This window comes from Brachycentrus maculatus, unplaced genomic scaffold, assembly GCF_059751285.1.
Source record: "Brachycentrus maculatus isolate JH-2025_06_01 unplaced genomic scaffold, ASM5975128v1 h1tg000119l, whole genome shotgun sequence".
In the NCBI taxonomy this organism is placed as follows: domain Eukaryota; kingdom Metazoa; phylum Arthropoda; class Insecta; order Trichoptera; family Brachycentridae; genus Brachycentrus; species Brachycentrus maculatus.
The window spans coordinates 2,828,408-2,851,153 of NW_028280872.1; the positions used below are offsets into that span (position 1 = coordinate 2,828,408).

Sequence of the window (22,746 nt, forward strand, 5' to 3'; positions counted from 1 at the left end):
ACAATTATATACTTTGTAGTCTGTGGTGTTGTCAAAACATGTCAAAATTTAAAAAAAGGTTAGGACATTTCTAGTATATAATCTTTGGGTTAGGAGACAAGATGTAATTTTGAAAAATGAATAAAAGTACCATTTTTACACTTTTGTTTATAAAAAATATTTGTACCACTTCCGCCGCGTACTCTAAACACTATCCGTTACCGCGACATTGTGTCAATATTCTTAAAACTTTTGTAACGATGTCAGGGGAAAGTAAATGCCAGCCGCTTGTCGATAATTTTTCAAATTGGTCAATGGATCCCAATCCGAAATACTCACATCTTCCGATGGATGAAGAGACACAAAATTATGTCAGATTGAATGTTAAAAATGCTGTATTTTCAATGGTAAGTGCGCAATTTGACTACTATTTATTTGATAAAAAATCTTATTGGATATTACTGTCCTATTAGAAACTTAATATTTTATTGCACGCTATTCAGTAAAATACAAAATAGGTAATAAAGGAGATGAATCTTAGAAAGAAGAGTTAAAACAGAAATTTATGTCGGTTGTAAAGGAAATAAAACGCATAAATAATCTATCCTCTTAAGTTGTCTGCTTCCGTAGTGTAATGGTGAGCACGCTCTGCTACCGTTCTGTAGGTTCCGGGGTTCCGGGGTTCCGGGGTTCCGGGTTCGATTCCCAAGGGGGGTGAAATAAAAATATAAGTGATTTTTTCACTGTTGTATTTATTCAATATTACCCTGACTGGTACCTGAAGCGGAAGGCTGATCACTATTATCCTTGGCTCTACCCGACCCAGTTTCTCCAGGGTATGCTTGGCTACAATAGTTTAGAGACTAGAAGGAATGTGTATTTAATTACGCATTTTTATCGATTGTTGCGCGGTATGATCGTTAATCCTGAAATTATCCGGAGCATTGGTCTGTATGTTCCCGATAGTTACCTAAGACAGCGTCGGCATAGATTGTTTCACATTCCTATACACAGGACCAACCTGCCGATGGTTATGCCTGTAGGAAGAGCTACCGCTATGTTGAACAATATCACATTGGATATTGATCTGTTCCATGTGTCCGAAGGAGTTTTCCGAAGCGGGATTCTTCTACACCTTTAAGTCTTCTTGCTTACTTTTACTTTTAATATATACGCCTTGAATATTGTTTGTTATGCATATATATATTTTTTTATTGAATAAATTGAATTGAATTGAATTGAATTGAATCACCTTTCCTTCATGCGTAAACGATCAAGATAGCACTGCGTTTATATGACGCAGTGCTCTATGCACCATTGGGGTGCGGATAAGGGTTTTATTATTATTATATAAGTTTTAAATTCAATACAAATACAGTGGAACCTGTCATAACGAGCATAATTCGTTCCAGAATTTAACTCTAATGAGTAAAAAATGTTTCGCTTAATAGCGAATCATTTTTTGTTTTTGTTAGATTTAAGCAATGAAAACATTGTATACCGCCATCTGTGGGCGTCGGATGTAAGCAAGCAGAGGTGCGCAAGAGATCGGCGCAGAGCGAATAAGAGGATCTACGACAGTGGTCGGTCGATTAGAAAAACACGTATATTGTTATTAAATAAACTCAATTAAAAGTTAATCTTTGTTCTCTTTGCATCCTTCCCTATTCCCGTCAACAGTTTTGATTGGCGCATCGTACTGGCTCACAAGTGAATGTTGTGAAAAAGGGACTCGCCCTTTCTCTGTAACTTGTTATACGAAATGTCGTTCGTTAAGGGATCATTTCTTCACTTTTTTTATCGTTATGTGAATTACGCGTTATGAGAGGTTCCACTGTATTCCTTATTGGTATTGGTAGAAGTTTCTAAGTAGAAAGTACCTTGCTAAATTCATTTTATTCAACTGTAATCGATAGATTTCAGCCATTGGATATTTAAACTGATGAAATTAAAGAGATTATGTTAATTTATAAACAAAATTTTGAGTGTGTCAAAATACTTGTTCACAAAATCTGGATTATCTCCAATTACATGAGTTATTTTCATAATATTTTTTGACATCTCATCAAAGATGAAGAAGAATATGGAATATTCATCTTTGATGAGATGTCAAAAAATAATATGAAAATAACTCCTGTAATTGGAGATAATCCAGATTTTGTGAACAAGTATTTGGACACACTCAAAATGTTGTAAATAAATTATCTGGTCAAATTATAAGCTTAAATAATAAAAATGAAAATGATATTTTCTGGCGTTTCTCTTGTGTGTGATTATAATCCAGGATTCGGACCTCATATACTAATAAAAGAGTTTCTGCTCAATAAAAAGCTTCTTTTCATCTCACCAATAGATATCTCTAGTGAAGTTCTAGTGATTCAAGAACTATGTTTCAAAATTGGTTCATATATATAGAACTTCCAAGAATTTGAGTAGTGTGGTTGTCAATAATGGGTAGAATTGGTGAATGTTACACATGTGTAAAGTGATAACTTAAACCAACCTATGACGGTCGTCAGCCCCGTGCTTCCATATTCCTTAAATTATATATTAAATTCCATATTCATATAAATGCCCAGACTTGTGTATTCTTCTTCATCTTTGATGAGATATCAAAAAATAATAAGATTATGTTCATTTATAGGTTTCTCCGAGTCCATTGAAGAATGGTGTCCAGCTAGTAGTGGCTTCGAAGGATGCCATGACCAACATCTTGGACCTGGATCCCTCTGTAGCAGAGACGGAAGATTTCTTGGCTTTTGTCTCTGGAAATAAATTGCCTCGGGGAGCATTGCCAGTTGCTCACCGGTGAGCAAAAGTTTCACTATTTTGTACTATGTATTCATAAAGCAAATAGTGTTTATAATTTTTTAATAAAATTAAAAAACTACCATAAATATAAAAAAAATTATACTGTGATCCTACATGACTAACCGATGAATGCATATCCTCTTCATTATATTCAAAATAATTGTTGAATTGAAATTTCCAAACAATTCGGCTGTCCAAACTTTAAACACAGACAATTTTTTTGTAGTATGTTTTTTTTGCATTTTTGGACTAAGTAGATTCTACTTAGTTCAAAAATGCAAAAAAACATACTAATTTATGTATTTATTTTAAATCAAACACAGATTTTTTGAGTCTACTACGTTGTATTTTATTAACAAAAAACACATAAAAAATTATACTGTGACAATTGTTTCGCCTTGTTAGGGCATTATCAAACGAATGTGAAGATCAAATGGACTACGGTCCTTATGTAGCTATACAATTCTAAGTGACAGTTTGAACTCTAATTCTAAGTGACAGTTTAAATAAACAAAAACATACTACAAAAAAATGTCCCCGATTGTTTTGAGTTTGGACAGCCGAATTTTGCATAAAAGTGCACTTAAGTGCATAAAAATGATTTTTTTTCTATGTATCTTATTAATTTTGTTATTTATGTAGGTACCTCGTTAACCTTAATCCTAAAATGAGTAATGGAAATCACTCATCGGTAATATGAGTAGTCCACTTGTAAACCACATTATGTTAAATAATTCAGTTTTTTGGTCAATGGCTCCAATCGGTAGAAAATTATAAAAATTAACGTCCATATTCAACGTAATCTGCCAAAACTCGTTAAGATGGGAATAAAATGGAATAGAAGCATCAATCCTCTTGGAAAACTCGCTATGTTTATCGACATTAAACATATTGGAAATGTATATGTTCTATTTTCTTTCTTTTTCCTTTAACCTTAATGAGCCACAATAACGCGTGGCCGGGTACAGCTAGTTAATTAATAAAATTGTATTTATTTTATGATGTGTAAAATTTGATTAGAATAAAAAAAATGATGTGGAATGCATCGAAAAACGTGTCACAATAGATTTGAAGAAGAAGTGGTATTTACTAACTAAAATTTAAATTAAAAATGAATAGACATTACCACAAAGTGACTGACGAAGTAATAAATGAAAGTACAATATTTAAAAATATATTATCTGCAGATATTTATATTATGTAGTATATTTATTTTATGCAGTTTTATGACTGCTCGAAAAATGTCTGTGATTACCAAGGATAAGTTTGCATATATTAGATGTAACTGATTTAACACACAAATTTCAGATACGGGGGCCATCAGTTTGGATTTTGGGCCGGACAGCTGGGAGACGGGAGGGCACTCCTTGTCGGGGAATATGTCAATAGGTAAACTATTTTCGGTAACGTGGAGCGAATGGATAGCGAGAGAATCACTAAGATATATGTGGCGAATGTGAACGGGAGAACAGAACGAGAAAGGCCGAAAAAGACTTGGCACGGTCAGATCAATCGGAACCTAAAATCTGGTGGTGCCTAAAGTAGTAAAAATAGTGTCTGCGTAAGCGCAGGGCATGTCGGCTGTCCAAATTTAAAACACAGTAAGGGACATTTTTTTGTAGTACGTTTTTTTTGCATTTTTGGACTAAGTAGAGTCTACTTAGTCCATAAATGCAAAAAAACGTACTACAAAAAAAATGTCCCTTACTGTGTTTTGAATTTGGACAGCCGATGTATAATTAGATGTATGGATGTAAAGGAAGCGGGGAGTGTATGTCAGGACGGAAGAGTGTGTCGTTCCATCCTATTTGCCTACTCCTGCGGGGAAACGGCGTGATAGTAGTAGTAGTAGTAGTAGTAATAAACTATTTTCCTTTATCCGGAATTTCTTATACCGTACTAAATAATTTGATCTCACTAATTTGTATTTATTATATAGTAATTCTCACTGAAATCCAAACGCCAAAGGTGTGATGTCACTATGACCTCACCGTAAGTTGCATTAACTAGTGAGATTTGTGATCTGAGAGTGCAATATGTGTTATCTCTAAGAATGTAGCACTAGAAATGAGAAGCAATCGGAATGAATTCATTTTCCTCTAAATTTTAAAATCCAGGTATCAACATTCTAAAATCATGTATACTACTAATGATGCAATATGTCGCCGTGTTATGAAAATGCTGTTTTTGGAAGCGTGAGCAAAAATGAATAAACCGTATTTTACAGACTATATGACGCAGTTTTTTCTTCAAAAAATTGCCTCTGAAATTCAGGTACATCTTTTACTCGAAAAATATAAAGTAAATATACTTATGAAATTGGCCAGTGTTTGATTTGAAATTCCTGTCAGTCTTAAAATGATTCTGATGCTGCGGGAAACCTATCCTTATCTGGCAACATTGTAGTGATGGGAGGGAATCATAAAAAAAATGTAGTACACAAAAACTCATTGCAATTGTGCAAAATTACTTGAATTAATGTGCGTCTTTTAGTCCGTAAAACATGGTAAGTAATAATCATTTAGCAAAGATAATATCTAAAAGCATCCCTTCATATAGCTCACTCCTTTCAACAACGTCATATATAAAAAAACTTGATTTTTCATGAGATCGTTTTTAAAGTTTTAGAATATAATCAAATGTATTAAAAATAAATATCAAGCCACTTATCGAACTTTTTACTGCGCAACAGATCTTTTTAGATAAAATCTGAAGGTTTTTTTTCCATTTGAAAAATATTTAGTATTTTTCAAAAAATAATTAAACAATACATTTTTTTCAAAATGCAAAAACAACACTTTCTGCCCTGTAGCGGGTAAATATTAAGTTAAAAATATGCCGCTTTTGCTGGAATACAGTAAATTTTCTGGGCATTCCGAAAATATGCACAACTGAAAATTGACGATTTTTGATGTATGACGTTGTTGAAAAGAGTGAGCGATATGTATAGCATGATTCCTCCCAAGTGTAGACCTATAATATCAAATTGGCTTGTAGGTTAGGTAACAAGTGGGAGCTCCAGCTGAAGGGTTCGGGCCCCACTCCCTACTCGCGGCACGGCGACGGCCGAGCCGTTCTCCGCTCTTCTGTGCGGGAGATGGTCGCCTCGGAGGCCTTTCACTATCTGGGCATACCGACCACAAGAGCTGCAGCTTTAGTCGGTGAGTTGACCAACAAAGATTCACTTGTTCTGCGCATTTGGCATTTACAAAGGGTGAATTGTTATGTCCGCCTCCGTAGTGTAATGTTCAGCATGCTCGGATACCGTTCTGGAGGTCCCGGCCTCGATTCCCAGGGGGGGTTCAAATAAATATAAGTGATTTTTTCACTCCGATATTTATTTATATTTATATATTATTTATTTCGTTAGAAGAAACAAAAATCAACTAAATGATCTATAAACCGTGGCTTTCTCTCCTCCCAGCAATGAGCAAATGCTGAGCAGTTCCCGATTGGCCCACACTAGATTATCCCTCCTGTTCCTACCAACACTTCAAATAAAAATGCCAACACTTCAAATAAAAATACCAACAAGATTCAAATAAAAATATATTTATTTAGAAGAAACAAAAATTAACTTAATGATCTATAAACCTTGAACATAATAAGCAAGGTAAATAATAAATGCAATTCCCATGTAAAAAAAAAGGTTTCAGTAGGATTATTAATATTAATATAATTTATATTTGAAGCACTAACTTTGTGATAAAACTTGTGATGAAACTTTGTTTTAAAATCACTATAAATATAGTGATTTTAAATTATATATTATAGTGATTTTAAAACAATGTTATATTTTAATTATATTAATATTAAGCTTATGCAAGCAAGTTGAAACATGTGAGCAGTGCTTGGGTTGGCACGATACGATACATGCGCTGTGTGCGAACACTGCTCGTTGGAAAGCATTAAGTGGCTAATTGAATAAAATGATTTTTGCCTTTGGTTAGTGAGCGAGGATCCCGTTGTTCGTGATATATTCTATAGCGGAAACCCAATCCACGAGAAGGCCGCCATTGTGCTGCGACTGTCGCCATCCTGGTTGAGAATCGGTTCACTGGAACTGTTGGCCCACAACGGGGAGCTCGCCCTACTGAGGGACGTGTGTGACTTCATTATTCAGGTACACATCTATTGGTGATATGTCCTATTGCGGAAACCCAATCCACATGAAGGAAGGAAGTAATAGTAAATTACAGATCCTTTTCTCTTACACGGCTGTGAAACATGGCTGTGTAGTCTACCGTTAACAAAAACTAGCTATAATTTACGTTCTGGGTCCCGACCAGTATGCACTTAATTGTATGAGTTTGTATCGATTTGTATAGAAATACATATCATATGTAAAAAAAAACTTTCCTATGTTGTTTGAAACTTGTGTCCGACCCATCGTGATGTATGGAATCGAAAGTAGAGTAGACACCGTTGCCATAAAAAAGAGAAATGAAGACTCGAAGCATATCAGGCAAGAGTCTTCAAGATAGAATAAGAAATGCCAGGATCAGGGAAATATGCGAGATCGAAGATGTTGTTAGGTGGGGAAGGCAACGAGAGATGGGTCGATAGCTGGAAATCGACATCGCAGGAGGCTAATCCCTCTTATTGTAGGCCGCAAGGCCTGCAGTAAGAAGAAAAAGAAGAAGAAGATTTGTCAGTCTGTGTTTCGTTTAATTTTTTCTATAATCTTAGAATTTGAGATTTTGGATGAATCAATTGAAAACCTGACTCAGAATGCTCGCATTACTTTAACATAAAACTACCAACATTGCATTACGCGCTAATTGTGTCCATCGGAAGGAGTTTTATTAAATTATTTCACTTGTTTATGATTTTTTTTTTACCCAGGAACACTTTCCGGAAATAACCTTGCGGGATGAAAATCGTTTTATCAGACTGTTTACAGAGGTGACACACAGGTCTCTCAATCTGGTTGCTAAATGGCAAGGTTTGTTTTTTTGTAATATTTTTAAATCAACCTTTAAGTGTGTTTAAGTGTGTTTACCCGCACAGTGTGTTTAGGTACTTATATGGTAATTTAACAAATAAAAGTAAAAAAAAACATTATTGACAAAATTAAGAAAGGTGTATTGAGATGGTTAGGACAAGTGGAACATATGAATGGAAAAGAACAGTAAAACAAATATAAATACTCGTATGTATTTTTTTTATAATAAAGAATTGTGTTTCTATTATTTACAAAAATACTTCAATTTCATATTATATCTGTGAGCCTAAGCGGCTCATTATTAGAAAAAGGGATCAAATTGTGGTAGAATGGATTCAAATCCAGAAACTCTGACTCAAGAGTCTGCGACACTAACCACGGCACCCCAACCCGACACTGAGGTGAATGTAGCTGGGAATAGGAGCAGAAGTAGACAGAGGAAAATTTAGCATGATCAAGTAAAAGTGGCCGAGTCGAGAGTCATAATAATTGTCGGGTATGTATGAGGAGATGCATTCATGTGGAAGAGGTGAAGATTGTTTGCAAATACAGGGTGGTGTTCTATTTTCTCTGCTTACCCCTGCAGTAATCAGTGTGATGATTAGTTAGTCAATTTAAAAAAAATGCTACTAAAGACTAGCATCTTTAGTGGTTTATTTAACATTAGTATTTGGTACGCCTCCATACTGTAGTGGTCAGCGCGTTTGGCTACCATGCTGGAGGTCCCGAGTTTGATTCTACTTGAAAGAAACATTATGATGTTTAAATGCGATGAAGTTTTATTCTAGAGAAAATTGCGTTTCATTATTGTATTTTTACTAGGGGTTAGCAGCATTGATTGTTAATTAATGTTGTAGGTTTTGGCTTCACACATGGTGTGCTTAATACGGACAATATGAGTATCCTGGGACTCACTATTGACTTTGGTCCGTATGGATTTGCAGACTCGTACGACAGCGGATATGTTCCCAACAATTCTGATGATGAGGGAAGATATGCCCTCGGAAAACAGTTAGAGGTAAAATAAACCAGATTTTTAGGATGATGATTAAACAATTTTACAACGTAGCCTGGTGTAGGTCTGGTTTTGACGTGGAAATAGTGTTTACTGGTCGTTTTCGATAATCTTATAAATATTTTCCATTCCAAAGATTTGAACATATCCTATCCGTATTATAAAGTAGGGACATTAGAAAAAGGTCCCTATTTTATGTGAGATTGGAGGACTTTAAATGATTCTAATTCTGTTTCTACAATAGTTAAAAGACATCGGAACACAGATAATATTGTACTCTAATTAATTGCATAGTTTCACGAGTAACCTGCTATGCGCGTATTCATTGTATTGTAAAGGGTGATTTTTTAAGAGCTATAGATTTTTATTATTAAAAAAACACATTAAATTCAGAAAAATGCATGAATTCTTTATTTGAATCAATAGTACGGTCCATATAATTTTTTTGAATTTAATGTGTTTTTTTTAAAAAAAAACGATCTCTTAAAAAATCACCCTTTAGTATGTATTATGTTAGAACAAGGTCCCTATTTTACAGTGAAATTGGAGGACTTGAAATGATTATAATTCAATAAGTATTGTCAATGATAAGCCTCGGTTTGCCCGTCTGTATAGTGTAGCGGCTAGCGCCCAAGATCCCAAGATCGATTCCCAGGGGGGGCTTGAATAAAATCTAAGTGATTATTTACTCTTATATTTGATATCGCTGTTATCTGCGGTGTCGGACTAGTCACTTTGCCTTTGAGTCGTTAACAAACACTGTGTTGATACGATTCAGTGTCCTATGCACCATAGGGTGCAAATAAGGTTTGGAAGAAGATGGTCAGCGGTTTGACGATGCTTCAATACTGTATGCGAGAGACTAACTCTGCTATTTAGAGATGTTTGAATTGAGGATAGGTTGAATTGTAATTGTCATGGTAGGGAAGGAAATTTCTCGAGTTTAACCTTGATAGGAATATCTCTAAATGCCAATATAAACAAAGGTTGAATGAGGAATGTTCATTTTCCAGATAGTGTGTTGGAATATGGCACAGCTATCCGCCGCACTGTCTCCCATGATGAGCAACACGCAGAAGTTGCACATATCCCACATACTCAAGTCACTCGAGACCTTTGGGAAGAATAGGATACTGTGAGTACATTCTTCTAGTCACGAGCTAACCTTAGTGTGCCAAACATGCATACTAATCTAGCGAGTCCTTTAAAATTGAACAGTTTCCGAAGCGTGAGTTCGTTCTAAATTTAGTCACCTCACTCCGCTGTTTTGTGAACTGCACTGATCACTTTCCGCAGTCTTAGGGAAAGATGTGACAAATTAGCTGACGGATGTATCATGCTACAATTGCCATGGGTGAAGTAAACTTACTGCCTCCTGACCAGCGCACTAAATTTGGCAAGCATGTCGAAACCGGTTGGAGAAAAAGTGTACCAATAAAAAAGTAGTTAAAAACAAAGTTTTTTATTTTATAAAGTTTTTAAAATGTGCCACAAAGTATCTGCGAAAAACATTCAAGAAAAAATATCTTTTTGCTTTTGCGGGCCCATCAACATATTGTAGAATGCTCTTCCAACAGCAGTGACAAACCGAGAGTTGGATGATCTACACAAAAAAAACTAAAAACACATTTGTTTGCATATTTCAGTAATTTTTAATCCCCTTATTTGAATGTATTTAAATATTACAGTTAATTAAATGAAACTTGTAGTATTTGACGAAAACAATACAACTATCCAAGTTTATTATTGTTGGTAATCGTCAACCGTCGGTTTCGCTCAAACAAATATTTATTTATTTTATTTTATTTTATTTGGGATTTTTACAGCCAAAACAATATATTATATAACATTAATTAACCAAACTATGGCCAATTAAAAAAATCCTCCGATAATGCCATTCTTATGTTGGTTGGGGTGAGTTAGTGTGTGTGTGTGTGTGTGTGTGTGTGTGTGTGTGTGTGTGTGTGTGTGTGTGTGTGTGTGTGTGTGTGTGTGTGTGTGTGTGTGTGTGTGTGTGTGTGTGTGTGTGTGTGTGTGTGTGTGTGTGTGTGTGTGTGTGTGTGTGTGTGTGTGTGTGTGTGTGTGTGTGTGTGTGTGTGTGTGTGTGTGTGTGTGTGTGTGTGTGTGTGTGTGTGTGTGTGTGTGTGTGTGTGTGTGTGTGTGTGTGTGTGTGTGTGTGTGTGTGTGTGTGTGTGTGTGTGTGTGTGTGTGTGTGTGTGTGTGTGTGTGTGTGTGTGTGTGTGTGTGTGTGTGTGTGTGTGTGTGTGTGTGTGTGTGTGTGTGTGTGTGTGTGTGTGTGTGTGTGTGTGTGTGTGTGTGTGTGTGTGTGTGTGTGTGTGTGTGTGTGTGTGTGTGTGTGTGTGTGTGTGTGTGTGTGTGTGTGTGTGTGTGTGTGTGTGTGTGTGTGTGTGTGTGTGTGTGTGTGTGTGTGTGTGTGTGTGTGTGTGTGTGTGTGTGTGTGTGTGTGTGTGTGTGAGTGTGTGTGTGTGTGTGTGTGTGTGTGTGTGTGTGTGTGTGTAGTACCTATTTAAACAGCTGGCTTGTTGAACAAACGGCAACGATCAATCATTCACCTAATTTCCTGCTTATGTCATTTTTTATGGAATTAGTGCTTTTCCCAAATATATCTACGTCATTAAATATTTTATTATAAGTATCCATAATGCGGTTAATTGTAGTATTTCTGGCAAAATCAGTGTTACATTTAGGTACTTGAAAAAGTTGATTATAACGCGTTTGCCTTTGCGGTACCCTAAAATGGATGCGGGTAACCAGTTCTGGTGAATCTATATTATCAGAAAGGACATTAGCTAGTAAAACCATATCAGCTATCGTACGCTATGCAGTTGTTTTATAAAATTTTAATTGCGAAATCAGTATCACAGACAATTGTACAAAAATTTCAAGGAGTTATGCCATGAAGTCCACACTTAAAGTAAAGTAAAGTAAATTAAAAAAAATGATAGTACATACTTGAAATATATTTGGAGATGTAACATCTCATCTTTACTTCTTTTTTATTTATTTTATTTTGATCATTAGGTTCGCCCACATTCTCGTATAAGTTATATTATGTGCGAAGCATGTTCGGAACTCGGCTTAGAGATAATTCACGGCTATAACTCTAGGCCTTGCACACTCTTTACTCTAACACAAAATACACTAACACAACACACCACACCACACCACATCACACGCCACATCAGGCAAACACATTTTATTTTGAGCTTAATAGTATTTTCACTCTTTCATGTTGTTATATATATTATATATTGTTGTATAACATGTGAAATCAGTAATTGGCCTCATTATGGGCTCCTTATATTGTATATTTATATTATTTTTGTTAATGGCTGTTGATTTCCAATAAATAAATAAAATAAAAAAAAATATATATATATATATATATATATATATATATATATATATATATATATATATATATAATTATTTTATTTTTTTTTATTTTTTATTTTTTTGACATCTCATCAAAGATGAAGAAGAATATGGAAGTCTGATGTTCTTCTTCATCTTTGATGAGATGTCAAAAAATAATATGAAAATAACTCCTGTAATTGGAGATAATCCAGATTTTGTGAACAAGTATTTGGACACACTCAAAATGTTGTATATATATATATATATATATATATATATATATATATATATATATATATATATATATATATATATATATATATATATATATATATATATATATATATATATATATATATATATATATATATATATATATATATATATATATATATATATATATATATATATATATATATATATATATATATATATATATATATATATATATATATATATATATATATATATATATATATATATATATATATATATATATATATATATATATATATATATATATATATATATATATATATATATATATATATATATATATATATATATATATATATATATATATATATATATATATATATATATATATATATATATATATATATATATATATATATATATATATATATATATATATATATATATATATATATATATATATATATATATATATATATATATATATATATATATATATATATATATATATATATATATATATATATATATATATATATATATATATATATATATATATATATATATATATATATATATATATATATATATATATATATATATATATATATATATATATATATATATATATATATATATATATATATATATATATATATATATATATATATATATATATATATATATATATATATATATATATATATATATATATATATATATATATATATATATATATATATATATATATATATATATATATATATATATATATATATATATATATATATATATATATATATATATATATATATATATATATATATATATATATATATATATATATATATATATATATATATATATATATATATATATATATATATATATATGTATGTATTATACTTAATTGATGCAATGAAATGTGGGTCCAATTGAAGTTTTTCTGAAGTGGTTGTGTTGGTTTGTCCAGTAAGGTGTTCCTCAGCAAGTTGGGACTGAAGAGCGAGCAGAAGGGGGACGATCTGATAGTGGAGAAGCTACTGGACATGATGCAGGAAACGGGCGCGGATTTCACTATCACCTTCTGGCAGCTTAGTGAGGTACGACCAACTCTTCCTTCTTCGCAGTACCGAGTGCCATGAAACTTGCTTCCTACGCTCCCATTTTTGTTATTAACAAACATAATTGAATTGATAACAGTTTTCTAAACGGGTTTAAAATAGGACATTACATATCACCAGCAATATCGTTCACTCCTTTCAACAACGTCATAAATCAAAAATCATCAATTTCGAGTTGTGCACGATTTCGGAATGCCCAGAAAATGTACTATATCCCAGCAAAAGCCGCTACAGGGCAGAAAGTGTTGTTTTTGCATTTTGAAGAAAAGGTATTGTTCAATTATTTTTTTAAACATACTAAATATTTTTCAAATGGAGAAAAAACCTTTAGGTTTTACCTAAAAAGATCTGTTGCACAGTAAAAAATTCAGTAAGTGGCTTGTTATTTATTTTTAATATGTATATGTATTATATTTTTAAACTTAAAAATCGTTCTCCTGAAAAATCTAGTTTTTTGATTTATGACGTTCTTGAAAGGAGTGAGCGATATGTCATTTTTACACAGTATCCATCTATTACTTTACAGTTGTATACATGCTTTGCTTTTGGAAATTATTAGTAACACCCAACTGACACAGAACGTTATATTTGTTACCGTGAGCTGTATTAATATTTTCTCATTAAAAAAATCTATATACAGTCGGACTCGGCTACTAAGCACGGATATAGCGAGATCTCGGATATACCGAGGAAATATTTGAAGACATTTTGGTTTGTGATTTTTTTCACGATTCTAACAAGCTACTTCTCGGCTATAACAAGCAAAAATATTATCATTAAATTCTTAAAACTGTTACTGTTTTGATTTTTTAAAAACACCATTTTCGACCCTAAGCCATAAAATCTTACCGGGTAACTACCCGGTAAGATTTTATGTCAACTGACTAGACCCATGCTGCCGGGATCGGATTAGATTTATAACAATAGTTTAGATACTAAGTACTTAATGTTTGGTGTGTTTGCCAATTTATTTGTTTATACATATACATTTATACTATTACCATGATTCGAACTGTAAAAACGCATTTGAAATATTTCTTGCTTAGAAAATGTTTTTTTTAAATCCGATTTATGAAATGAACTTCTTTGCTCTGGAGGATGTTTACCCACCAAGCTATGTGGTGCATTTGTCTGAATATTGGACAAACGGCCAATGCAATGTGACCAAACGGAGAGTTGTGCCAGACTAATGATCGTATAATTGTTTTGGCAGCTGGAGCCTTCAGAATTGAGAGACGAGCAGGCTCTGGAAACCAAATGGGCTCTGAAGAGACTTTCTTCGCACGAAACTTGGCCAATCTGGGTGGATACTTACATGGAGAGGCTATCTAAAGTCGGTGCGTACAAACTTCATTTATAAACTCGAGTCATCAAGTTTCCACTGAAAGGTGGACCTTGGAATTAAAAGTCCACAAATAGGATATTAAGCAGATCCTCGTACTCGTCCATTTAAGATTATAGTTAATGACCCGCAAAGCCTCTATTTTAGAGGCTGTCTGCAGTAAGGAAAGGGAAGGTGGATGTGAAAAATACATCACAAACACCCAGACCCAGATTAAAAATAAATTAATTTTACAATAGTCGAGCATTTACCCATCTACGCCATAGCCATGTAATGTTTGTTGAAACATATTTTATTGAATAAAAGACAAATCAATGTTTTACTAGCAGATAAAACTCGGCTTCCACTGCCTTTGTTACGTTAGGTAGTTTGGCCTCCTGTGCAGGACCTTTTGGTATACCTTTGATATATAATTTTTATTAGATGGAAAATATATATTAATAACATAATATTCTGATATTGTATAATATAATACGGTTACAGTTGACTCAGACTGCGGTCCGACCGTGGAGGACGAGAGGAGACGTATCATGAAGGCGGTGAATCCTCGCTACATTCCTCGCAACTGGATGTTGCAGGATGCTATCGCCTCTGCTGAAAAGAATGACTTCTCCAAGGTACTTTATTTACATTGTAAATGCCACGTCAAGAATCCAAGGGTCGCAACTATTCCCATATACTCTGCACGCGAGAGCCGCCATCAAGTGGGCGCACCAAAAGAGGCGTCTTTTGGTTGGCATTAGATTTCCGCTGCTCAGAACATCCACTGTTGACAATCCGTCCGCAGTTCTATGGGATTCAAACTAATTTTGGAGGAGGCAAAGGATCTAACAGTTTGTGGACGTGGTTTAATACGTTCTGTGCGTTGAACACGGCTCCCATGTCCAAACAAATATTGCAGCCACATGTTGATGGGAGTCTGGTTAAATAAAGATGACGATTTGTAGCTAGTTTTATGTGTCTTGAAAACATTAAAGAACACACTTATTTATGATGTTTAAATAGAAAGTAGAATTGGATTTTTAACAGTTACGGATTTTAAAAAATTTGCAAAATTTTTAAGTTTACCTGTATATGACATTATTCTATATGCATTGAACATGTTAAGTAAAGTAATTTCATTAATTAATTCGCCAGTCACTTTGTGGTCATACCTTTAATTTTTCTTAACATACTTTAGGACGGGTGTTTTTTTACGTCTGTGGACTGCTGGCGACGGGAATTGATAATTATGTACATATGTTAATACTTCAACAGAGATTAAACACATTAATTATGTAATCCCATTAAATAAACAAATGAAGTATGTAATCCCTTCATTTCTGATTTGGAAAGGAGGCCGGTGCAGAAAGTAAAAATACCCTTCCCCTTCTTAAGTATCAATCGACCGAACGGGTAAAAATACCGTTCCCATCCTTAATGTGTTATTACTTCACTAATAGCGGTGTTATCCAAGTAATTTTAAATTAAATAAAGTCAAAAATTAAAAATGAAACCTCATATTTCTCGTCTGCAAAGTGCCATCCAAGTAAGTCGTAAAATGACAGTACTGTTGTTTATATAATGCGTAATTAAAAAGGATTTTCCTCATTATTTGATTACATTTCCCAGGTGCGGTTTCTTATGGAAGTTCTGGAGAAGCCGTTTGAGATAAATGAGGAGGCAGAAAAGCGTGGATTTGCATCGCAACCACCAAACTGGGCTTACTCCCTCAAGTTGAGCTGTTCTAGCTAATTGGATAATACTTCCCGCACTATCGGCTAAAAAGAAGACCACCAATCAATTTGATGAATGAACAAAGTTAAATGTTTCGCCTGAAATTTTGTGATATTGTAGTATAGTTTTAAATGACGTGTGGATTTTACATTATGTATATTTGTTTTAACTATTCCTAGTGGTTTTTAGATTTTTCAATATATGTTTAGTAGAAAGCCATTCAGTTTTAGATGTTTTTAGGTCTTTCTAAATTTTGATGAATGGAGATGCATTTTAGACAGTAAGTAACGGTGTTTGAAATAAACAATATACTGTAGAACGGGGCTACTTGAACTTTGATGTGTTACTTGTGCCCAGTACAAAAAAATACTTAAATCTGTATTTGGTCTACAATAATGAACGTATCGTGACAATAAGTGTTACCTGTCAGGGAAACAATGAATCATGTCGATACGTTCATTATTGTAGACCAAATACAGATCTAAATATTTTTTTTTCACCGGGCTCAAGTAACACATCAAAGTTCAAGTAACCCCGTTCTACGGTACATATTGTCTTTAAATTAAATAGAAATACATAGTTAGCAAAGTCATTTACTATTTTTCTTGGTGATTTGTACATATATTAAGATGCACGTCGATCCAGATATTTGATGCTGCAATGTGGTCTGAAACATCAGCAAAAAATGCAAGTGACATCAAATTGCAAAATTTTTAAACCATTTTAAAATGTTTTTATTTTTATAAATGAATATGAAGTAACAGACAAGGAAATGGCTTAAACGTTGTATTTATTAGCGTTTTGCTCGGAGTATGTATACGTCAAATAATATGAATAAAAAACATGGATCATGGCAATATACATATGTACAAGATAATCATATTACAGTGGAACCTCCCATAACAAGCACAATTTGTTCCAAAATCTTGTTCGTTAAGTGAAACATTTTTTGTTTTGACTGGCGCGGCTCACAAGTGAATGTCGTGAAAAAGGGACTTGCCCTTTCTCTGTATCTTGTTATGCAAAATGTCGCTCGTTAAGGGAGCAACTTTTTCAATTTTTTTTGCTTGTTATGCGAATCACTTGTTATGAGAGGTTCTACTGTATTATATTTTCAATCATCTTCCTTCAGTATTGTATTTTTTTTTTTTTTACCATTTATGTTCATAATTTTTAAGGTAAGAACTCCACACTAGAAATTTTGTCTTGTACATCATTGTGTTATATTACTAATGCCTTCGTTGATGATGGGCAAGATATTGAATGAAGTTACTTGAAATTATTTATGTATTTGGAAAGATTATAATTGAAAAATATGCTAATTATTACTCAAAAACATTAAATGACTTATGTAAATAAACTATGGTATTTTTGATTGATATATTAATTTTGTAGATGTATGACTTCATTTTATTAGGTAGCGAATGTATCGTAACTATTTATTTTTAGTCTTCAATTAAAAAAAAATGGGAATTTTAACACTTCTGTTTTGATTTGGTGTGTATGTTGTAATTATAATTTTATATCATTTTCATTTGACAAATGTTGAAACCAACAAATTTTGATAACCATTTGCACAAATATATTTAAATTTTGGACTGGATGTACGTAATTATATATTAAAATATAAATGGCTCGATATTTATCTTAAATTACTTTGCGTAACATACCGTAATAGACTAGTCCGTTTTGAACAAATCAACCAAAATTATTTTTAAATTTTAAACTAATTTTATTGTGGTAGTTTCATAAAATTATAAAAATGTTGATATCATTAACACATTTCGGATGGGTGTTTTTTTACACCCATTTGGGACGGGATTTGATAATTGTGTACATATCGCTCACTCCTTTCAAGAACGTCATAAATCAAAATACATGATTTTTCAGGAGAACGTTTTTAAAGTTTAAAAATATAACACAATGTATTAAAAATAAATATCAAGCCACTTATTAAACTTTTTAGTGTGCAACAGATCTTTTTAGGTAAAACCTGAAGGTTTTTTCTCCATTTGAAAAATATTAAGTTTATTTAAAAAAAATAATTAAACGATACCTTTTCTTCAAAATGCAAAAACAACATTTTCTGCCCTGTAGCGGGTAAATATTAAATTAAAAATATGGCCCTTTTGCTGGGATATAGTACATTTTCTGGGCATTCCGAAAACATGCACAACTGAAAATTGTCGATTTTTGATTTATGACGTTCTTGAAAGGAGTGAGCGATATAGTTTAGACCTTAACAAAGAGATTGGTACATAATATTCATATAAAATCATTAAATAATTCCTTCTTTTCTGACTTTTAAATGAGGCCAGCGCAGAAGGTAAAAATACCCTTTTCGTCCTTAAGCATCAATCGACCGATGGGGTAGAAATACCTTTTCCGTCCCAAGTGTGTTAACCATTGCTTAGATTGAAATTCAAATATTTTTTATACTGAATTTTTTATGATTATTAATATTTTATAAAATTTACTTTGTGGTCAATTACTTTTACAAAATGTTAGTGTACCATCACTTGAAAATCTCGGTAAATGGTAATATACTAATTTTAAAAAAGTTTTTATGTTTGTGATGTATATTATATGTATTTATTTCACTTGTTTTTAATAAATAATCATGTTGAACATGTAAATTGTTTTATTATTGTTCCTAGTTTTTATTTATTATAAGGAAATTTAACATACTATGCGCAAATAAATAAGATACAAAAAAAAAACAAAATAAAAATATATTTTTTCAATATCATTCACATGATTTTTAAGTATATATAATATAGTAGATAGACAAATTTTAATCATTTTTTAAGAAATAAAACTCAAAATTTTTAATTTACACAAATATAAAAGTGTAAAATTATAAAATGTTCAAAATGGGACCATAAATTTTCGCTGTAAATAATGTATATATGTAACAAAAAATTATCCATTGGAGTCTTCACCGATCTTTAAAGTATACTCAGAAGAAGGTCAAAAGGAAAAAATGTTTATAAACATTGTACGTCATAAAAAAAGTTTTTTTGTTAAAAAAATAGTTTTTGTAGTTAGTTCTTCTTATTAGTAAATGAGATTTTGACCCTAAAGAAGGTCAATGAAATTATTTGTAATCTTCATCATCCGAGTCATCTTTCTCGCTATAATCTTCATCCTCATCTTCCTTATATTTATTCTTGCATATATTTTCTTTATCTTCCGTTTCTTTCACTTCCTGCGCTTCCACTTTAGCCGATCTGTGATGGAAAACGAATGATATAGACTTGGCCAAATCCCAGCACTGTTTGAGTACCAAATCCGCCAAATTCTTTTTATCGGCACAGTGATACCAATTGGACAGATCCGAAGTGCAGTCGGAATTTTCTGGAGGCAGAGTCACTTGAATATTATTAACGCAACGCTTGCATCTGAATTTGGAATGAGTATCTGACAATGTATTTTCTTCTAATCTGAATAGATCTCTCAAATCTTCGGAGCTGAAATGCCTCATGGATTCCTCATTCTGATCGACCACTGTGTCACTGAGCGCCTTTTTATGCGCTTGTCTTTGGAATATTTTTTCCTCTATGGTTCCCGTCGCTAGCAGCCTGTAGATATAGCAAGGTTTCTTTTGTCCGTCTCTCCACACTCTCGCCATGGCCTGATCATCGTTGGCGGGGTTCCAATCCGGGTCGAACATGACCAGTCTGTTAGCTCCGATAAGGTTGAGCCCGCAACCTCCCGCTTTGGAGCTGAGCATGAATATCCACTCGCTGGAATCCGCTTTATTGAAACTCTCTACAACCTTAGCGCGCTTCTTGATAGACATCGACCCGTCGAGACGTACATACTGGTACGACCGCTTTCTGCAAAGTTTCTCGAACAAATCTAAAGTTTGAGTATAATTTGAAACCAGGACTATTTTGTCGTCCGTATTTGTTTTGAGATTCGCTAATATGCAATCGAGAATGAGAAGTTTCCCCGATAGTTCCGGTAAGACATCTTTAGTATTGTAATTGGAAGGCAACAGTGTATGCGCTTTTTCAAATCCTTCGGACCTTTCTAGAATCTTTTCATATATAAGATCGGGATGGTTACATAATTTCTTCAGCATTGTTATACTCGACAGGGCGCTGAGAGAAGATTTTCCATCGTTGTTTCCAGTGACCGTTTTTCTTATAGATTCAGAGTTGATGAAGTTTTTGTATAACTGCTTTTGCAAATCACTCAGCTTGACGCAGAGAACTTGTTCAAACTTGACAGGGAGATACTTGGTGAGCAGGCTGCTAGTGCGACGGATCATGCACTTGTTGACTAGTGTTGTTAGAATGACTAGACACTCTTGCGCAGTTGTTCTTTCCTTTTCGGTAGCGAGAGCATCTTGCCCTTTGAGAATGGGATTCTCAAACTTCTTCCTGAATTCTTGCGCCGTTCCCAGAATTCCTTCATTCACAAAGTGAACGAGACTGAAATATTCCAGTAAATCGTTTTGGATAGGCGTTCCGGATATGAGAATTCTTCTCTTGGAATTGAGTCCCATGAGGGCTTGATAAGTTTGGTTTTCGCTATTTTTCAATCGGTGCCCTTCGTCGCAGAGCACCAGCCCGACTTCGGAGGAATGGAGTATTTTGGCGTACAATCTAAACGTCTCGTAAGAAATTATTAAAACCGGCGTAGCCACTCTGGTAGAAGAATAAGTATTCATGAAGTTATTTAATTTCAGTTCTATCTCCGCCTTGGAGCCTCCGTCCATCGGAAGGGCGTTGACTCTCTGCCCGAGCCATTTGTGAATTTCATTGAACCAATTTTTCACCAAACTGCTCGGACAAACTATAATAGCCTTAACGATGGTGGGTTTGCAATCCGGTCCTTGTCGGAGAAGCGTCCACAAGAGTGTAATACATTGCAATGTTTTTCCAAGGCCCATTTCGTCCGCCATGATGCATCCGTAGGCATTTGGTATTCGCATCCCGGTTACACAATCGTACATAAACTTGACTCCGTCTCTCTGATGCGGCCGCAAGATATTCCCGACCACCGGATCCACCACTACCGCTACTTCAATTTTATCAGGATCCATTTTAATTTTTTCATGTTCCGGGATGAATGGAGGGCAAAATAATACTAAAGCGTTGGGTTCATCGGGGTCATGAAGGGCTCTTCTTACCGACGATTTTTTTAAGCCTAAACTTTTAGTACTATACGATGAAACATAATTAGGAATCGGTACTTGGAAAGGTTTGCTTAAAATCTGTCGTATGAGGGCTTCGTGCTCCGAACCCGGTAGGTTGATTGATATTTTCTGCGATAGACAAACTTGTTTTTCAGGTCCTCTCGTCCGTCGCTTCTTTGCTACTTGGAGAATGGGGCTCTTGAAGAGCAATTCATCATCACTTCGACTTGTTTGACTTGGCGCTAAACTTCGCCTCATTTTTCATGGAAGTACAACTTGTTTCATATATTACGAAGAGTGACAATGAAGCATTATAATATATTCTATAAAAAATGTAATTTACAACACATTTTCTGTGAAAAACAGGAACAAAACATCTTATATAAGAGTTTAAACGAAACAAAAACAGATGAGTTGCGAGCGGCTGTCAAATTTCAAAATATCCACCATAGATCGCCATACCACAGATTATAGATTATTTGCATAGACGGTGATTGCAAGCAATGACAAGTTAAAAACATGAACAGGCAAGTAGGTACCCATTACAATTACAAACATGCTCCTAGTTGGCATTTTTTGTTTTAGTGATTTACCACATATTATTTTACCACAAAAAAAGATTTTATCTAAATGTACAGATATTAAAGATAACTTTTTATTTTACTAAAATAAGGTTTGTCACATTCGTAGAATAAATAATAAAAGACATAGGATGAACATCAAATAGATTTAAAACAGTGCAAAAAAATCCTAGAAGTGATATTTTTCCATGAAAGATTGATCTATTTTCCACAAATTTTATAAGAATTGCATTTTCTTTTAGTCTGATAAATAAAACAATATTTGTGTACCTATGAATAAAGAAATACATTTGCTCTCCTAGATTAATTTTATGTGGACAAAATAAACAGAAATCTTCATAATAACTATAAGATAGTAATCTTGGAGCTGACTGATTATTTATCTTGCAATATAAAAAAAATAGATGTTACGTATCTACATTCAGAATGATTTAAAGGTTGAAATAAAACAGTAATTTCAGCAAATAATATAAAAATTTATTTATAAACAAAA

At 33.4% G+C, this 22,746-nt stretch overlaps 1 protein-coding gene and 1 pseudogene across 2 annotated transcripts; one reads left to right on the top strand and one right to left on the bottom strand.

Moving 5' to 3' along the window:
* The first annotated feature begins 8 nt into the window (after positions 1–8).
* Positions 9–18,234, top strand: LOC148309665 (uncharacterized). Its single transcript, XM_088259752.1, has 13 exons — positions 9–386; positions 2,624–2,787; positions 4,099–4,179; positions 5,788–5,951; positions 6,741–6,913; positions 7,636–7,735; positions 8,593–8,753; positions 9,764–9,885; positions 13,318–13,447; positions 14,682–14,805; positions 15,294–15,427; positions 16,422–16,849; positions 17,723–18,234. Exons 1-12 carry the CDS (start codon positions 117–119, stop codon positions 16,542–16,544), a joined length of 1,746 nt encoding a protein of 581 aa, XP_088115878.1. The 5' UTR covers positions 9–116; the 3' UTR covers positions 16,545–16,849; positions 17,723–18,234.
* Positions 18,235–19,244: 1,010 nt separating this feature from the next.
* LOC148309666 (DNA repair and recombination protein RAD54-like pseudogene) lies at positions 19,245–22,121 on the bottom strand (annotated as a pseudogene). Its single transcript, XR_015837502.1, has one exon. The product of XR_015837502.1 is annotated as a DNA repair and recombination protein RAD54-like pseudogene (transcript).
* Between the last annotated feature and the right edge of the window lie 625 nt (positions 22,122–22,746).